This window comes from Acanthochromis polyacanthus, chromosome 20 (genome assembly GCF_021347895.1).
Source record: "Acanthochromis polyacanthus isolate Apoly-LR-REF ecotype Palm Island chromosome 20, KAUST_Apoly_ChrSc, whole genome shotgun sequence".
NCBI lineage: Eukaryota > Metazoa > Chordata > Actinopteri > Pomacentridae > Acanthochromis > Acanthochromis polyacanthus.
In genome coordinates, this window is record NC_067132.1 from 25,023,083 (window position 1) to 25,043,780 (window position 20,698).

At 39.0% G+C, this 20,698-nt stretch overlaps 1 protein-coding gene and 1 long non-coding RNA gene across 2 annotated transcripts; one reads left to right on the plus strand and one right to left on the minus strand.

Annotated features, from left to right (window-relative positions):
• Nucleotides 1-11,448: 11,448 nt before the first annotated feature.
• LOC127531318 (uncharacterized) lies at nucleotides 11,449-13,780 on the minus strand. The gene is made up of 2 exons (XR_007938387.1): nucleotides 13,329-13,780; nucleotides 11,449-13,076 (listed from the first exon to the last, which is right to left on the minus strand). It is a non-coding gene; the product is annotated as an uncharacterized LOC127531318 (long non-coding RNA).
• Nucleotides 13,781-14,575: 795 nt separating this feature from the next.
• On the plus strand, nucleotides 14,576-19,684 carry LOC110965785 (retinol dehydrogenase 12-like). The gene is made up of 7 exons (XM_022214941.2): nucleotides 14,576-14,744; nucleotides 14,998-15,110; nucleotides 15,910-16,065; nucleotides 16,156-16,260; nucleotides 18,550-18,759; nucleotides 18,910-19,102; nucleotides 19,292-19,684. The coding sequence occupies exons 1-7, from the start codon at nucleotides 14,737-14,739 to the stop codon at nucleotides 19,392-19,394; spliced, it is 888 nt and encodes a 295-aa protein (XP_022070633.2). The 5' UTR covers nucleotides 14,576-14,736; the 3' UTR covers nucleotides 19,395-19,684.
• Nucleotides 19,685-20,698: the final 1,014 nt, after the last annotated feature.

The following is a 20,698-nucleotide window of genomic DNA, read 5'->3' on the forward strand; positions in this document are numbered from 1 at the left end:
AGCTCTCTATTGTGCGCATCCCTGCTGGAGCGACTGAAAGCACAGAAGACGCCCGCAGCGGCACACAGTTCCCCCTCGCTTTGCAATGTACGATAACAAGATGTGAGTTTAGCGCATAGCCGTCTAGAGCCTTGTCTGTGCAGACTCTCACCTGGCAGAAGGATTTCAGCACCTTTTCCTTGTAGCTTTTCTTCACCACCTGCCATCCGCTCATCACCCAGTGGTTGTGCAAACCGGCAAACAAAAACCTGAGATGCATGAAGGGGTTAGATTCTACCTGCACACTCACCACACTGACAATACCATGCAGGGATTAAATATAGCGATGTACTCATTTCTAATTAATGAAAATCATGAACTGATAGTGTTTGCAGCATTTGGTACTTGAAAGTGTGGTTGCGTAAATGGAAAGCACATCTGTTTTTTTGTCAGCCAAACAGCTGTAATATCTTTAATTTATGGAGCTTCTTTCTAAAGTTTATTCTGCTGGCTTTATAGCTCAAGAGACGACAGGACTGTTGTTCAAGTTCCACTCAGTTGATTTGAATTTTAAGGCACATAAAAAAGCTTTACAGCACATGTACACATCATGTTAATTCAATTTGAACTCATGGATAACTACAGATCAACTTGAATAGTGAACCATTTTTGATTGTTTGGTCAATATTTCTGCAATATTTCTGCCACTGAAATAGGAAATGCTCTTTAAGATGCATTTCCACATTGACTTTTGTTGCACAAAGTTACTTTTGTAATGTTGATTTTTTGATATAAGCTTAGGAATTGTGTTGTATCCTCGTTTTTTTATGCTTTTTATTCTCATCTTAAAATAAAATAGGAATGAATTTCCTTTTTTGCATCTCCATTGCAGTTTAAAGCAAAAAAAAAAAAAAGCATGCTAAGCAGTCTTAGATCCAGTTTTGCACAATTTCCTGGCGAGAATCTGTATAAAACTGCCAGGAAAAAAGAAAAAAATGAAACTTCACCCGTACAGTTAGTTCCTTGCTGAAGTTGTGTATTAAGCATCTGCTCAGACCTAAAATTCCCTCAAGGACACACTTGAGGGCATGAATGGAATATCAATAGTGTGCTGCTGGAGTTCCCCCCCCCCCCCCCCCCCCCCCTCTCTCTCTCTCGCTCTCTCCCTGCTGGAATAAAAAGAAGTGTCAAAGATCCCGGCTTAAATCTGGCCCGTTTCTTCCTCATTCAGATGCATATGAACCCTGCGAGTTTCTCCCTCAGCCTTGTGCTCTGCCTCGGATTTCTTTTCAGAGTCCACTTTTCTGGCACTCTGACCCTGCAGCTCATTTTCTCTGAATGTGCTCAGTCAATAGCAAAGAGCTCCTCTCGCTCCGTTCGCTGTGCACCACTTCTCTCTTTTGGACAATGACAAAACTGTGCAGAGGCGACGTGCTTTGCATGGCAACTCTCAAGAACATAATGTATTCTAATCTATTCATAGCAGTTATTCATCATCTTGTGGACATAGGCTGCGTACTTTAGAGACTTTGACAGCGACAGGGCAGCTGAGAGAAAATTGCATTGTGTTTGTTTATACAGGACATATAATGTATAGTGTGTGTATTTAAGTTGACTTATCTCTGGGTTGCATACTTGTCTGACATATAGTGTGATGCAACGCCTACTGCTGGATTCACTGCTGTAAAGAATCATGGCAAATGTCCAGTTTTTTCGAATGAGGCAGCAGAAAGAACAAGAACAGTGCTGCATTCAGAAGACTGACTGAAGAAATCGAAGAAAGAATACATTTTCCATGCCGCAGCTCCACTCCCTGCAGTGCTTAATGGCTCTGTTCAGGCTGTGAGCGCTTTTAATCCATCTGATCAGTGCTGAAACCTGGTTTAAATACAAATTTAGGATTATGTGAGATCTTACATAATGTAATCCCTGAAAGCAAAACAGACGAAATCAAATCTGTGTCCTGGTGGAGTCCGTAGGAATTTCATTTAGCCCGCACAGGGAGTCTCAGAACGGGTTGAAGGGTTTCAGGGAACATGTGCACACAAACATGATTTACTCAGTCAACCTGCAGTCAGCAAACATACACTGACCAGATGTTTAAAGCCCTGTTTCCTCCCGCAAAACATCTGCCAGATCATTCCCCTTAAGAGGTGTCATTTGTCACCATTACAGTCCAATGTTTAGCTGCTTATATTTGAGTTACATTAATTACATGTCGTGGGTTAAACTCACAAGCAAAAATGCCCTGAATAAACACAACAAATTATGCAACACAGATTTGTACTCATTTGTTTCTGCAGCGTAACCCACTCAAATTACGTAAAGCAGCGTCCCCAATCCAGTTGCTCCTAATGAATCATCTGCACTCGGCTTGTGTATTTTTGGACCCCGCCTGCCTGAGAAGCCTGTTGGCCACAGGAAGAGGACTGAAGAGGCCTTTTAGCTGTTTAAGAAGGAGCTGCACAGTTATTATTCCCCCCCTCGAATGTTTTTGGTGTCACTCATCCATCACAGTCACCGCCCTCAGCCCGAATGTGTTCTTTATCTGGTGTGTTTAGGGGCCTGCATGCCTCTGTAACCGTGCGTGACTGCAAAATGACCTTTTCCACCAAAGACACAGAAGGCACTTTGGATTGCTGCATATATCTGACAGAATTATTATCGGCCTTAATTACTTTGCACCTTTTCAAATGTAGCGGGAGATAGAAGTGCACATTCATAGCGAAAACCTATCAAAGCATCATTAAGAAATCACAACATCAATTATCTGAGTACAGTGAGATGTTGTTATTTTAAGCTGTTTTTAACTCATTCAGGTTATAAGTAGTACAAAGTAACCTTCTCATGATTGCATTGCATTTTGTTACGCAGTCGTTTAATCCCATAAACAACAGAAATAAAACTGCCAATAAATTTGGAGCTGGCTGAGTTGAAAATCTTTACTAACAGGATTTAATGTTGAGCAGAGACGTCTTTACTGTAACTAAATTAGCCGACAGCCATCTCTTCCCAGATCAATTTGTAAGACAAGCCTTTCCATTTTAAACTTCCAGCTCATAAACCTAACATTAAGTCTTTTAAAATTATGATTCTGAGAACTGCCATCCATTTTTGGCCATTTGAAGGCAGGAGAAAGAAGTTGCAAACAAAATGTTGGTATATAGTCACCTTTTAAGTTGATTTTTTTTTACCTTGTTTGCTTAAAACCATTGCTAGTTTATGCATCAAGCAGTGAAGAAATAGCAATATCATTCATATGGATTCACCACCTTCACATATGGGCAGTTTCTATTCTCTTTTTGCTCTGTTTTGGTCTCCACCAACCTCCAAGTAGATTATTTGACTCTTTCGCAGCAAAGTGTTTCTCTGTGTTTCCCAGTTAGCTGCTTTACTGGATCGTCTGGTGCTGATAGCAGACAGAGTTTGGTCTGTTGTGGCTTGAAACAAGCCTGATAAGAGCAGTGAACCAAAAACATTGCATCAACTAAAGCTGAGCTTTAAGAAGTGAAAATTTTGAGCTGGCTAAGTTGAAAACCTTTACTAACAGGATTTAATGTTGAGCAGAGAGGTCTTTGGCTGTTTCTGCCTAGACCATGTTGTAAGATGGGGTTTTACTTTCAAATTTACAACTCAAAATATTAAAAAAAAATTTAAAAAAAGTTGCTCGGAGTTATGATTTTGCACATTTTTGTCCACATGAAGTTAGGAGAAACAAGTTACAATCTAAATATTGCCATACTGTCAGCTTTTAGGTTGCTATTTTGACCTTGTTCACTTAAAACCATCACTAGTTTATGCATCAACTAGCAGTTAAGAAGTGATAATAATAATTAAAGTTCTCCAGACTCACATATGTACAATTTCTATTCTCTTTTTGCTCTGTTTTGATCTCCACCAACCCCTCGGGAAATAATAGGCTCTTTGGTAGCTAAGTGCTTCTCTATGTTCCCCAGTTAGCTGCTTTACTGGATCGTCTGGCGCTGATAGCAGACAGAGTTTGGTCTGTTGTGGCTTGAAACAAGCCTGATAAGAGCAGTGAACCAAAACCAGCACAGGGAAGAAGCTAAGAAGCTAAGCAAAGCTGAGGGAAAATGAAGAATTCTTGAAACCACAGATGACATCACTTTCTCAGCTTTTACACAATCCCTTGTCTTTGCACAGCTGAACTACAACTCTATGAACCGGTTTTCCCTCCCTAAGACCAATGAAAAGTCAGTGAACCTCATCTTAACAAAGGATACAGGGTGGCATTGTCAGCAAAGAAGATAAAAGGTGGGCATTGCATCCACCTGACATGCATTTATGTAGACATAAAGACTGATAGTGCAAATAAAGAAAGATCAAGGGTGAACCTTGGCTTTATTCAGTAGAATTCCAACTATAACCAGGACCGATGTCATCCATTCATCTAGTTTAATGCATTTAGATGAATGGAAGCACACAATAAACATTTGTCTCTTATCAAAACTGAGCCATTACAAATGTTTGTAAAATTTTATTGGAATGTGAAAAGTTGCTGAAGGGATCATTGTGGCTTTTGTTGCTTCCCATTCTGTGGATGAACTGCTGGACATAAATGTCAAATTATGCAAACAGGTGGGGTGGAAACAATGAATGTAACAAACAACAAGGGCTTAGTTCAGATTCTCTTACATTTAGGTTTAATAAAGCTCTGTAAACTTAAACGTCTGCTACTAGAGAAAGCCTCAACCATCTGCATATCCCATCATGTTATTGCTTTAATGTAAAAGCAGATAAAATAATAAAAAATTTAAATAAAGGAACATTGTTTAGCTTTGACAAAATCAATTATGACTGGAAATCATCAAGCTATTCTGAAAGGGAAACAAAAATTGTTTTAAGCTTTTCCCAAAATTGTGAAAAGAAAGAAAGAGAAGACAATTAGGGCACATTTTGTCTTCCGTAGAGAAGAATAGTAGTAGATAGAATAGAATAGAACAAAATTAGACAGCAGTCCTGTTAGTACATTCACACAATCAGACAACGTTTTTAGAAATACAGGAGAAGATCTGCTAATATTAAATATAAAAATCTAGTAGAAAATTTCAAGAGTTTGTATTTGTCACACACTCATACAGTATGTGGCGAGAAAAGCAAAGTGACTGTTCTCAAGGCTGTGCAAAAACAATAAGACATTATGCAAAGAGCAATTCTTTAAAAAAACAATAGAAGGTTAAAAGAAAAGTCACAATGTCAGAAATGATAAGGAGGTAGAGATCCTAATGATTAAGTGCAGCAAATGCATGTGTGGAAACGATGGGAAAGCTTATTCTTAGGTAAATGAAGAACTATGAAAATAGTCGTGAAACAGATGTTGCATTTGTGGGTACTGTACATTGCACATATATGGAAAAATAATAGCTTATAGTAGTGTAAAAAATGCATACAAGGTGCAGTTGTATGTAAACATGTTCAGAAAAGGTTCCATTTCATATTTCATACATGTCAGGCCAAACGTTTGGAAGTAACTGCAAGTATTGTTCACAATGTCTTTCTTAAAAAACAATATTATTTCTATGGGTTTGGGATTTATTTACTTAATGACCAGACTTTGCTTTTGTTGACTTACACTATTTTCCTCAATTTAGCTTTACAGTGATGTTACCAGGTGATTTCTGAATAAATGCTGACAAAAGAAAAGAAGAGCTTAGTTTTAGGTTTGGGAAGATTTAAGAGTCACAACTGCAGTGCAAAGGTAAATCTCAACTGTGTCCATATCTCTATAACTACCACAGAAATGGCTGGAAAGAAACAGTTGAATAAAGAAACAAGAGTACAGACCTAATCGTTATAGTAAAATGTATTCTGATGAGTGACTCTTTATGCAATGATCATGTTTATTTTCTTGCAAAGTATACTAATGAAACTGGGATCTTTTTTTTTGTACAAATCTGATCTTGCTTCCAAACTTTTGGCCTCTTGTCTACTTCAACTGACTTGGGACCTTCAAATCGACTCTAGATTTGTAATTACGTTATGTTAATATGCTAATTAGGTGTCCAAATTTCAAATATGAAGCAAGTCAGTAACTAAAATTATACATGGTATCAGAGTGATACTACAGTCGGGAATGGAGTCATCAGTTGTCGACTGACTGCAACGATGGTAGCTAATTATTCATTCATGTATTTATTGTCATTCGTTCCCGGTCTGGTGCTTTTACTTTCCAGACAGTCTTGGTCGGGTCATTTGGTGCCTCACAGGGATCAGATGTTGAAGTCTAATAACTTTACCGCTGGTTCAGGGTTGTGCTGCCGACACCAGTTGTTCAGACGCTGAAGGATTGACTATGATGGATTACTGCTGACAACTTAGCACTCAGTAGTGGTTTAAGTTCATACTCAGTGGAGCTGCACATGATACAGGAAGAGGAAAGTCACACTGTGGAAGCTTGGTTCCAGAAATCAGAGTGAAGAATATTAATGAGGTTGGTATCTAACCTGCAGGTTCAGGGTTGTGTAAAGTATTATGTCAGGTTGTGGATTTGCGGTTAGCATAAGGATGAGGGAGCCGCTCCCATGTTTAGTATTTGGCAAAGGTGACATTTGAAGGGAGTATAAATGTGTCATGAGCCGAGGACATTTAAAGATAGTACAGACTCGGTTACAGTTTACGGCTGGGAAAGGACACAAGAAAAATGTTGTTCCCACCATGGGAGGGGAAGTCAATTAAGGCACAAGAAGAGATTAGATATCTGGCTATTTTCTTGGTGTTTTGGTGCAGAGTTTAGAGAACAAAAAACCTTTTGGTATTCCAAACGCACCCAATGCACCCTGACCTACTTGCAGACTGAGCAGCTTAAAGATGGAGGGCAATATTACAAGTGAGCAAATTTCTTGTTTTCATTGATCTGTCGGCAATGCAGCAACTCTTCAGGCATCAATGGAGATCAGTAGAAGCAATTTCCCTCTAAAGGAACCAAAAATCAACTCTGCATGTTGGGAAAAAAAAGATTCTGTTGCATCACAATCTATGCAATAGTCACCCAGAAGCTGCATAATGCACACAGACTTGTACACAGAAATATGATAGTGTGTCTCATCCTGCTATGGCATTCGTAAAGCAGCCATTAAAACAAGCCACTCGTGTCCCCTAAGGAGCGACTAGCACAGCTCTGAGCAGTATTGACTCCTTCAGACAGCTCTATAAATAGTCGTGCACGCCTGGTTCCTAGGGCTCAGTCTGGGCCCTAATGACTGTCTGCTCACCTTCAAAGGGCAACATAACTGCAATTCACAATATCTGCCATCTCGCAAGGATCTCTTTGATGGATGCAGCAGAAAAACAAAAGATTATGACATTAGGTTAGTGTTGAAACACCCATGACACAGATGTTGTTCTTTGATGCCCAGTTTTGTGGAACACAGTGACACAGAGGTTTCACTGGGATGATGCATGCAGAAGATAAAAGATGGAAATGAGGCAAGAGGGCTGATCTTTGGTAAACTGATTAGTGCATTTCCTCTGGCATCTGGCAAAGGCAAAGCAAGAGTGTGGTAAAGGTCCCAAAAACCTTTTTTTTTGTTCCGTTCGGCATCATTCAGCAGCGATTGGGTCTCATTTGAGCAGAAAATTCACCAATTTTCCGCATTTTTTCCCCTCATTTACTTGCTTTAAGAGGGTTTAACTGAGCGATTGGGGCCAAAAAAGGATGTATTGCAACATTTTCGAACACGGTCAGTTGAGTGATGAAGCCACACTCACGCTGTACAGCATTAGAAAGCAGGAAAACTGAGTTTGTGAGAGTAAAACTTGAAAAGCATTTTTTTTCAAACTTCAGTGTCTTAAACAGATCAGTTCACATTTTTAACCCTAACCCCAAATAAAAAATGTTTTTCTACCAAATAGCTAACTAACCATTTTCTGAAAATTGAATTTTTCACTGCTATGAGGACCACAAATTATTTTTTTTTATTCACCACCTTAACGTCATTGAATTTGATGAGGATAGCTTTAGGGAGTACGATATCATTAAAGCTCTGGATATAGATGCCATAATGAGCATGATCTACGTGATAATCTGGTGAAGTTCGGTGAGACTCGTGGTGTTAATAACACCCTGGAAACTGAAGTCGTCCCAAAGTCTGACCACAAGAATGAGGAGGAGACTCATATCCCTATTGTGGAGCCGCTTTTCTGCCAATGATCACGTCTGACTCACGTAGCTGCATAAATGTCCAATATCTGAACCTGGCTAAGTAAAACCCAAACTTTCATGCAAATCTCTACAAGATATGACACGAATAAGAAAGGAAATTGGAACAATGCGATGTATATTCTGCAAATAAGCTGTTAAATGTGTCCAGGAACACACCTGTTAGTCTAAAGGTGTCTGGCTCAGATAACTGTGATGCTACTGGTAATGTTAACAGGATGTAAAGTCATTCTGAGACAATAGAAAGGAGCCACACCTTCGTCAGTTGTGCTATTTATGTTCGGCCTCCCCAGACGTCTGCTGCTGTTAAAACAGCAGAGCCCATTCTTGGCCTTGATTAGCAGCAAACAGTGATTGTGAAAACCCACCATCAATGTCGATACATCCTTTTGCTGGTGGTATGATGTAGTTAAGGTGTTTGCCAGATGTTATGTTCTGAATAAAAGGTTTTCATTGAACTAGCATAAAAATGATCACATGGGCGACATATGTACAATGATTTAATGATATTCCAGTCATTTAAAAATTGTAATTTGGGGCTTCAATTGAGCCTTTAAGCAGAATTATTAAGTCTATTGTAAAGGAAGAGATCTCAGGCTGAAGGTACATTTATAATAACATCAAGTCCGGTCAGTTTTCTTTATGTAACCCAGAAATTACGGATTTTGGTCAAGGTGCTTGATAATTTGTACACCTTTTTGTCCTTTGACCATTGGTTTGGAAGAATTGGGATTTTAAAAAAACTCATGAAAAGCAGCAGAATTGGGATCCCTCAGTTTGTACATGTACAAAAAAGCTTTGCAGAACCTTAGCTAGGTCCTACAAAATGCTTTATGTACAATATGTTTCTTATTTATCCATTCACACACCAATGATGGCAAAGCAGTCTTGAAAACAGTTGGGTTTTGAGCCTCAAATGTACAGGTTAGTGGACAACCGACTCTACCACCTAAGCACCTTTTTGGCATGTTCCACCTATATTTATCACAAAACATGAGAGGAAGAATCTTGTGTTTCTTGTCATTATTCTAACTTCTTCAAACTGTTCGTGCTTAAGGCGTCACAAGAATCACAACATGATTATGTCCGTTTACACTTGACATTTAAGTTTAGCTTCTTGCATCACATTTAGATGCATACCACCACCATGCTAGTAGTTGATTTGCCATATTTTGTGTTTAAATTCAATACAGAATCGGCAAAGTTGTACCACAAATTGCCATTTTGGATTTTCTATTCATGGTTTTATGGCAATTAATAGGTTTTTTAATTCAACGCAGCTTCCAAAGAGATCAAATCTGAAATTTTGATGCTCTGACGTCCAATTGGAACAGACTTTTTTTCCCCCAGACACGTCACAGTATCATGAAGACAAACAAAAAATAAATAAATTCACAATAAAAAAGACTCCAAAACCTAGCATAATGTCTTAAAACGAGTCGGATGAAGGTTAACTTATTAGCTCCCATCTGCTATATATCCTACATATCTTACTGTTTCCTCTTTGCGTCAAAAAGTCTCACTCGCTGCAGTATTTTTGCAATTATGTGTGACAAATAAGTTGGAACAGGCCTTTCTCTGTGAGACTTACAGATTTAGCTCCCTGCATATGGTCACAAGCACAACCTGAACATTAATACCTAAAAAATAAAACATTTGGGCCCATTAGGAGGAGCTGTTGTATAACTAAACCCTCACAAACACGTTGCATCCTTTAGATAAATGAGGGAAGAAACACTTTACATCCTTCAAAAGACTAACGCTAGCAACTCCAGAACAACCTCTGAATGACCTTGCAGTTTTGATTTCTCCAGAGAAAACAAAAACCGGTGAGAAAAAAAAAATGCTGGAGCCCAATTACGAAGGAGACCAGAGCAGCAGAGCTAAAAGCTGCAGCGTGTTTCAGTCAACAGCACAGTGGTGAGATGAAGGGTCTGTCATCTGGTGTATAACAAAAAAAAAGGACTGTAATTATGAAGGTATAGATTGGTATCTCTGGGAAATGGCTGCAGCAGTCGAAAAAGCCATTACAGGTCGGAGATTGGATCAGTAAAGGGGAACGGTTTGAGCAAATGAATGGCACCGTTTATGTGTTATGTAAGCAGCCAGAGAGGTGAGGAGGGTGAGAAAGCAAATACAGAGGCACGACGGGGGGGGCGGCAGACAGAAAGGGATGAAAAAAAAACCGAACCAGACTAAACCGAATGTGAGCGACAGATGAAGCAGTAAAGGTCTGTCTGTACAGTAAAGGTGCTGGCAGAAGGATGGGGACACTTTGAGATTTTTATCATCTGCCACAGCTTCAGATAATTCGACGTTTTGCAGATGACAGCCCGGCGTTCAAACCAGACTGGAGGCCGCCTGCATGCATGTGTCAAGGGAAGCAGTGGGATGTGACCTTTGAAAGATATTGTTGTAATGTAAACAGTGGGGTTGTGGCCCTGCGAGCTTTCCCTCTGATCTCTTTTCAAGGGCACAAGAATGAGTCGTCATCTTCTTCTTTTTTAATTATTTCTGCAGAGTTGTGCTCAAAATCACTACTGTTTAGTTTGATGGTTAACGCTCTTCTTGAGTCTCTTTTTCATGAAAATGTGTTTCCCCAGCAGCTCATATCATCTCTATAAAAATGGTTGTATTTATATAGCGCTTTTATCCAAAGCGCTTTACATGATGATATGTCACATTTACCCATTCACACACTGATGACAGGAGCTGCCATGCAAGGCGCTAACCACGACCCATCAGGAGCAATTAGGGGTTCGGTGTCTTGCTCAGGGACACCTCGACATGAGCACGACGGGCCGAGGATCAAACCAGCAACCTTCCAGTTACAAGACGGCCACTCTACCCACTGAGCCATGCCGCCCCCATGTTGCTGTTAAAACATTTGAAGTCCTCCTCCACTCATAAAGATTTAAGTAGATGTTTAACCTTCATTGTGCTGAGTAACGTCTGCAAAATTAGACACGAGAACACTGTGTTCACATTAATCTGCCCAAGGTGGAACTTTTCTAAGCAGTGTTCACTTTAAATCAGAGTGTAAGACTAGTATGCATAAATTTAGTGGCCTCATATCTTGATCTGATCATTTTTGTCACATTCATTATGTGTTTATACAGATTTTTTTATTTAGAGTGACAGAGGCGGAGCTTGTAAGATTTGTTTGTTGTTGCAAGATCATTCTAGGGTCATTTTCTCAAAGTTTGTTTCATCGAAATCCTTCTATATGCAACATAAATCTCAAAGATGGGCTAACTAATGTGCATGCAAGGCCAGGAGACAGAGAGGAGTTGAACTGTGTCAGGGGATTCTTGTTTATTTTCTTGTTTTTTCCCTCTCATTATATTACACACACACACCTATTTCCAGTAGAATGCTAGAAGACATATAATGGGTGAAATAAGCAGTCAGCACCGCTCCTCAGAATTTCCACCTTAAAACTGCAGTGTGCCAATGATTGTCTCAAAAACACTGACTCAGACATCCAGGGTTTTATACATGGCAAACCTAAGGAGGAAAAAATCCTGTTTGCTTGCAGGGTGGGATTTTCCGAATCAGTTTTCTTCCTCAGAATCCATTTTCAGTGACTTCAGGGGAATTTGTAAGAAATTCTTTTTGTATAAAATCTGTGTAATATATGCCAGATGTCCACTGTTTTAATGAAATCCTTTTATATGGAAAATAAATATAAAAGATAGACTGCGGGTGTAAATATACATATAACTTAAATAATCTAAATAGCAAGAGAGTCGGACTGTGTTGGTGGATGATGTTTTCATTTTTCTGTGTTTTTCTTCTTGCATACAAACACTCACACACATTGTTTGGAGACTTATTCAAACTATAATCACAGCTACTATTAATCCAAACCTTAATCTAACTGTAAAGCAAGTCTTCACCCTAAAAATAACATTTACATTACAGGAACTTGCTTCTTGTCCCCATAAAAGCGGAATGTCCCCGAATGTGTTCACAGATTTGTGTCTCCATAAGACGAGTGTAAAAAATGTACACACTCCCACAGATAAATATTGCATGTATTCATATGGATGTATATGTGCTTCTGTTAAAGCAGCATAAAACTGATTCAAAATATTTTAAAAGTTTCTGACAACAATGCCTTTTTAAAAAAAAATTAATTATTAAAAAATTAATTTATTTTGAAATCACAACGTAAAATACACAGAATACCCTATTAGCAGCTGGTTCATTATTTTTAGTCCAAATCTTACCGCCGTTGTTGTTCAACCTCATCAACACGTGATGTTCTAATTTGGTTCACATTTGTTTATTTATATCTTTTTGCCGTCTGCATAAACATAAAAACCCGCATCCTCTTGCCCTCCATCTGCCAAAGTAAAGTTAATAGTCCCATTATAGCTAATGGATTGTTCTCATAGTTTATTCAGAGCATCCTCCTGCCTCTCCATTGTCTTTGACTTCTGGGAAGCTGCTGAAGCGGCGCCAGTAAAGAAAAGGTTCAGGAAAAACTGTTGTGTCTGGTGATGAAACAGCAGCTAGTCAACAACAACAGCAAACACAAGGAGGAAAAACAACGTGAAAATCATAAGCATGTACAGTTTGCACATTAATAAATAATAAAGATCATAGAACACCCTGGACCGTCTGATGCGTATTTCAGGCTTGAATGATGGCATAGTTTGTGTTTTCATCTGTTTAGCTGCCACATATGAAGGCGATTTAGTGCAAACAGTGTCAGGTTGTCGTGCAGTGAATGCAAAATTAATCAACAGCCACTTACAACCATTTCCTGACACACTTGTCTTCACTTGTTGCTTAAATAAACATGGAAAAGGATGTTAAAAAGGGTGGCGGTGGAGGGCCGCAGGGGTAACAGTCAAGTTGAAGACACACCGACTCCTGAGGATCCAATTCACATGAATGCCTGTGTCTTTCCCTACATTAAACATACACAAAAAGAAGATTTTTATTCATTTCTATAACATCTGCTTTTAATCTAACCCGAAATCAAACACTTTCACGTTAAAATGTTGCATTTCAAATCACAAGATCTTCCTTTTTGCCCCTAAAGCAGCCCATATTTTGTGTGTTTAAACAGAATTCACTTCTCACATGCACACACGACACACTCATTCACTCCTTTGCTGACTGATCTAGCAGGGAAAAGGGAAGGAAATGTTTTGCTTACACACAATCAGCTGATGACCGGCGCGGTGTTTCCTGTTCTAATGACCTTCTGCGTATGGTTTAAGCCCACTGTGTTGCTGCAACCGTGTTACTAATGTATGAATGAGCCATTCATGGTGCTTTGGTGAACTATTGGAGGAGCACAACGGATAATTAGGGCCCCTGCAAATTATTTGCCAGCAGTGTGAGACCTCAGCCAAGGACACGATTTACCCAAATACCAACCTGTTAATCTGTCGATAGACATAATACAGTAACAGGCTGGTGTCAAAGTCACACAGGCCCCGCCAGCTGATCCAGAGTGGTAGATGGTTGAAGGATGCCACCTGCTGGACAAACACATGATGTACTGGATAATAAGATGACGTCTTCATTCAACCTTTGATGCACAACATGGATCAAAAGTGACCCAAATCCAATGGAAAATGACTGTCTCCTGACCTACACTGTGCATCAAAGGGTTAATGTTGCGTTATGTAATGTTATGTTAAACAACAGGAAAGTTGTCTTCCTTTTATTAGTTTGCACATCTTTTCTGGGTTTGTTTTCAAAGTTATATTTATTTTTTAGTGCTATTTAATGCAAAAACAAATCACTCATTACATATTGGATGCTGTATATTATATGTGTGCATGTATGTATCTAATAAAATCACACCAATTAAATGTTATAGGTATATTTAGGGACTATATAAATAAATGTATGGGGTTTTTTTGTTTGTTTGTTTTGTTTTGTTTTCACATTTTATTAACAAAGAAGAAGCATTTAGCTCCCAACACTGGAATATTATTTTTTGAAAGACACATAAGTAAAAAAAAAAAAAAAAAAAAAAAGACACATAAGTATCACTGAAATACACTAGAGTTCAAATTTAAATTAATATATCAGTAAAAATAATGTTTAACTTAAAATACAACTGCCGATATTAAGGCTGCAACACTAATATTGTATTATATTATCATTATTATTTTTGTTATAAATTGAAGTGGAACTGCAAAAAAAGAAAATAAAAAAGGACAGATTTTTAAAGAATTATTTAAAAAAAAAACATTTTTTGCTTATGATGTCACTTCTTTTACTCATCTTTTGCTCATTTGTTGCCCAACTCCGGACTTCCCGCCCCTCCGGCAAATTACCACACTCCCAGCGTCATACCTCAAAGGGCGGGTCTTCACTTAGAGTTGACCAATCAACGTTGTCCAAAACTGACGGAGAAGCAACCGATTGGCTAAAATTCCAGCCTATCGAACACCAATACTTATTGACAGTTCCGGATCGACACTTTTTAATCCTAAAACTGGACTTCAGAGACGTTTTTTGGGTTTAATGGTGTGGTAAATCGGATTTTACACTTCTTTTCAGATTTTAAGGAGTTTCTACAGTCGACCTGAGCCCTGTACTAAAGAAAAATGTCAAGGTGAGGAAACTAATCGTCCAAAAATTCTTCAAATGTCTGAAGAAATTCTGTCGTTTTACGCAGGTGACATTTTAAAATCCTAATTTTCTCAGACAGTGACTAAAATTAATAACTTAATGGCTAAAAACAAATGCTGATAAATGTTTTCTTTGCTGCAGCAGGAGTGTAAAATGTCATATTTGTTGTGCTTTGTGTTGTCACACCCGTGTTGCTGGTTGAGACATTCACAGAAGTTTCTCAATTTCCTCCAAAGTGTTTTCCGGAGAGCCTGGTCCTCTGCTGAAAAGCTGGATGGAAAAACTGTGCTGATCACTGGCGCCAACACTGGCATCGGGAAAGAAACTGCCAAAGACCTGGCAAAGAGAGGTGGGTCTGGCTGACATTTAGATCCACAGCTTTAAGTTTGCACTGCATCTCACGCTGATCCTCTTTTAGTAAAGCAGGTTCTGTCTGTTTGTTTTGTTTTGGCTTCGTCATGCGTACTTGCATTCTCTGTGTTAGTGATTTGAATATGAGTATCTCTGGCCTCTATTGTTTTCCTGTAGGATATGTTGACTTTTGCATGTGCAGATAAGTCAAATACAAAGAATGTGTCAGTTCATAAAGAATCAAATGTGATTTTGAATATTTGAGGCAAACCTTGTTTCACATCTTTCTACCAGTTCAGTTTTGTTTCACCAGTTCTAAATTTGTCGCATTTAAAAACAGTCCCTGAATGTCTTTAGTTATTCCAAAACATCTATTTTCACTGCCTCACACTGAGGAATATTAAAACCATAAAAAACACTTTATTCTATTTACCAAATCAGCCTTAAACACACAGGAAATTTCCAGTGCATCTTTTCAAATTCAGGTTTATTCACTTGTTTCTCTCTGCAGACAACAGCAGCATTTTCTTTTGACTTTGTGTCATGAAATTAGAGCAGTATGAAAATAATATAATATAATAATGTTTGTTTGTTGTTGTCCGCATTGAAACTTCATTTTCATGTGTAACAAGCATAAAGTAATGCACTCATTTAGTCACAAGAGGGTGCTCTTCACCCATTCAGCTAAATATTTGTTCAATATCTGTTGTCTGTGCATCTGTGCATACAAATAATCTGCATATTTACACACATATTGCCCATAATGTTATAAATCTGTTGTTTATTCCTCTGTTTAGGGGCAAAGATCATCATTGCATGCAGGGACATGGAGAAAGCACAGGAGGCCTTGAAAGAAGTCATCGAAACCTCAGGCAACGACAACGTCAAGTGCATGAAACTGGACTTGTCTGACACCAAGTCCATAAGAGAATTTGCTGAAGCCTTCAACAGAGGTCAAATCATTTCTTCCTGAGAAAACTCTGGACGTAAAGCTACTTTAAAGGGACAAAGTTTAACCTCTCATTTCTTTTTTTTTTCTGCAGATGAGCCAAAACTCAACATCCTCATCAACAATGCCGGCGTGATGGTTTGTCCTTATGGGAAAACTGCAGACGGCTTTGAGACACAGATTGGCGTCAATCATTTTGGTAAATAATAAAACCAATAAGAACTGAAATCAAGGATCATGGACGGTACCTGTGGAGTTGCAGATCAATTCAATTCAATTCAATTTTATTTATATAGCGTCAATTACAGTCAAATCGTCTCAAGACACTTTACAGAACCCATATGCCTGACCCCCAGAGCAAGCCCAAAGGAGACAGTGGCAAGGAAAAACACCCTTTTAACAGGGAAGAAACCTCGAGCAGAACCCGGCTCTATATAGGGGGGACCCATCTGCCTGCTGGCCGGGCGGGTTGAGAAGGACAGAAGAGGGCAAGGGGGAGGGATGGGAGAAGAGGGAGGGGTGGGAAAGCAAGGAAAACACAACACACATGTCGATACATGCATGACAGGATATGTGACACAGACAAAGTATAAGCTAACATTGAAAACTGACTCATAATTTACTCTTATGATGTACAGCTCTTACATTAAACATACTCCATATATAACTAGCAGTAAAATTCAAACAGTATGTAAGTTAGCATAACACGTATAGTGAAGGCGATGCAGAGTTGACTGGTGGAAAAGGGGAGCTGGAAGCAGAGGGCTGGAGGAAGGTCAGCAGCAGCATCCCACAGTGGACATGGTGGAGACTGGACCAGCTGGTGGAACATCGACCGCAGATCTGAAGCATCCAGCTCTGGGACCAGGGACACTCGGAGAAATAGCACAGGGGGAAACAGAGTGAATGTACTGCAATAACGGTATACATATTAAATGTAAAGGTAGATAGAGAAGGGCTCAGTGCGTCAAGAAAAGTCCCCCAGCAGCCGAGGCCTATAGCAGCATGACTAGGGGCAGAACGAAGGGACGTCCAAGAAGGAGTCAGCTGTGCAAATGAAGACACAAGCCGAACCCCTGTGGGTCACCCAGTCAGCCCCAACTATAAGATTTGTCAAAAAGGAACGTTTTAAGCCTGGTCTTAAAAATAGAGAGGGTGTCTGCCTCCCGAACCCAAACTGGGAGCAGGTTCCACAGGAGAGGCGCCTGATAACTGAAGGCTCTGCCTCCCATTCTACTTTTAGAAATTCTAGGAACAACAAGTAAGCCTGCAGCTTGAGAGCGAAGAGTTCTACTAGGATAATAAGGTACTATCAGATCTTTAAGATATGATGGAGATTGGTTATTAAGAGCTTTATATGTCAGAAGAAGGATTTTAAATTCTATTCTGGATTTAACAGGAAGCCAGTGAAGAGAAGCAAGTATAGGGGAAATATGATCTCTTTTGCTAACTCCTGTCAGTACTCTCGCAGCAGCGTTTTGGATCAACTGTAGATGTTTGAGAGAGCTATTTGGACAACCCGATAATAAGGAATTGCAATAGTCAAGCCTGGAAGTAACAAAAGCATGAACTAATTTTTCTGCATCACTCTGAGACAGAATGTTCCTGATTTTTACAATATTACGCAGGTGAAAAAAGGAAGTCCTACAGACTTGCTTTATGTGCGAGTTAAAGGACATGTACTGGTCAAAAATAACTCCAAGATTCCTCACAGTAGTACTGGAGGCCAATTTGATGCCATCCAGAGTAACTATTTGCTTTGAAAGCGAGTTTCTAAGATGTTTGGGGCCAAATACAATGACTTCAGTTTTGTCTGAATTTAGCTGGATCAGGGCGGTGGTTCCCATTTCTAAAAACAGGGACTGGATGATGTGCTCAGATATCTTGGTATCACACTTCTCAGCCTCCCTGGAAAGCTGCAAGGGAGGCTCCAACTGATATTCTAACCTCGGATAGAGGAGGAGATGTGAATTGTGTCCTGGTGCCGTAATGTTGGAGCAGCTCTTTACCTTTGCAGAGCTGATGAAGGGATCATGGGGCTTCAACCAGCCACTTTACATGTGTTTTGTGGATTTGGAAAAGGCCTTTGACTGTGTGCTTAAGAGGACTCGGTGGGGGTTACCGTGGGAGGGTAGGGTACCAGGCTTGTTGATAAGAGTGATCCGATCTGCTGTGTTTGCATTTTCGGCACAAATTATACATGTTTCTAGTGGGTGTTGGACTCCGCCAGGGCTGTCCTTTGTCTCAGGAAGGGTTAGGGTTAGGTGCAGTCAGGGTAAGGAGGGTGTCCAGCTTCGGGACCTCAGGATCACATTGGCTTCATCAGACTCAATTTTTAAAAAAAATATGAGGCAAACACTTGGGTAATACGTAAAATTCCTTTTGTTTGGTTTTTGTTTCAGGTTCAAGACTTTAGAAATTGGTTTCCTTTCTCTGTTTTCTGAAACTCAGAATTGAATTAAAAAAAAGTCTTTCCCTTCTTCTCCAGGTCATTTCTTGCTGACACACTTGTTGCTTGACTTGATTAAAAGATCGGCACCAGCCAGGATCATCACCGTGTCCTCCATGGCTCACAGTTGGGGCTCCATCAATCTGGAGGACATCAACAGCGAGAAGAGTTACGACAAGAGCAAAGCTTACTCCCAGAGCAAGCTGGCCAACGTCCTCTTCTCCCACTCGCTGGCTAAAAGACTAGAGGGTGTGTTATTTACCTGTATTACTGTTATTTAGTCTATTATTGGATAATCTGGCATCATCCATTTAGTTTGATTTGAACAGAAATTGGTACTATTGGTATTATTCTTTAATTGTTTTTCCTCAAAAGCTCATTTTTTGTTTTGTTTTTTAGGCACAGGTGTGACAACTTACTCTCTCCATCCTGGCGTTGTTAAGACCGATTTGGGGCGTCATCTGAATGGCCCTCTGCAGTTCTTCATGAAGATATCCTCGCCTTTGCTCAAAACCCCTGTCCAGGGAGCTCAGACGTCAATCTACTGCGCCGTGGAACCGTCACTGGAGAATGAGACTGGTCAATACTACAGGTACACTTTAGTGTAGCACAAAGACATTACATTTCAGTACAACTGATTTGAAAATACAGCCCTCCTCCTGCAGCTTTGCCCTCCCTTCCAACGAGATAAGCTCTGATAGATACATACATGTATATTTAAAGATAAACAGATAAAACAGCTAAACTTTAACTCACTTAGCTAACATGTCCTTGCTTGCAGTGACTGTGCTCGTACCAGCTGCTCCTCTGCTGGTAAAGATGACAACCTGGCCCAGAAGCTGTGGGAGCTGAGCTGCCGTATGCTCAACATAACATGGGCCTAAACCAACCTGGAGGGAAAAGAAAACCTTTACAGTTCCTCTGCTAACTGATGCACTGATGTCAAATTTCACTTCTACTGCCTTCCAGAAAGTCATATGTTTTTCCAACAAATTTTTTATCTATGTATGTTTTACATAATAACAGTAACTAATCAATGTAACTGTATATTTTGTACAAAGTTTCTGATCTTAACGTATGCAATTTACTGTAAGCTTACATAGTTTTCTATTAATTTAGGTAAAAGCTATGCAAAGTGTATTGTAAGGAAATAAATGGAATAATTTTGAATCCACTTTACTGACTCACACCATATTCTTGTTAATGTCTTAAATGATTTTTTGTGCTTGTATTTCCTAATAGCAGTATTGTTAAGGTTGTCATACCTGAATAGAACAGAAATAATTTATTGATCCTGAAGCAGAAATTTTGTTGCTAAAGTAGCAAGCAGAAAGAATAAAGTGACCACAACCGCAACAGAAAAATATAAAATAGAATAGAAATAGAATATAAAATTATACTAATGAAATATGTATGAAATTGAACAATGCACATGGTAGGAATGAAAATATAAGGTTAATGAAGAACTTAGTCATGTAAACAAAAGAATTTTTTTGGAAACATTAATAGTAAATTTTTGTGACTTTGTCTACTGTTTTTTTTTATATTTAGGATTAACTGTCATGTAGTGCAATAAACATTTATGATAAATTGGATACTATATCTGCTATATTTGCTCAGCCACTGAGGGAAAAAATCTGCCATTTTTAACATTTTATCCAATAATAATGATTCCAGTTACTTTTATCATACTTTACTATTAGCTGTAGAAGTAGTGGAAAAAACTGTTGCATTAGTTGCCTAATAAAGCTGTGAAGCCTTTTAGGAAATGTATGCAAATACATGTGAGTGCAATTTAAGGGTTTGACCTTGAACCCACATTTTGTTCTGATCCTTGCCTCATTTTCCAGATAAAGAGTGCAACTGCTACTACTATCGTTATTATTTGTTTTGTCATCCATCCTGGCACCATGTGTAGGGGTGTGGCTGCTAAGTTGAAGGCAACGTTGGTCACATTATTGATTAGCTGCACCTCGGACTTCAGTAATTAGCTGCTGCTTTACCCAAGATGTAGAAACAGTTTCTTTTAGACAGACACATAACTGCCACTAAGATAGACCATAGTTATTTTTTTCAAATCTGTATATCAGTAAATAAATGTAAACTATAAAATTAATTTGCTATCATTATTGCTACAACACTAATATGCTAATTTATTTTTATTGTTGTTGCTAGAAAAAGAAAAAAA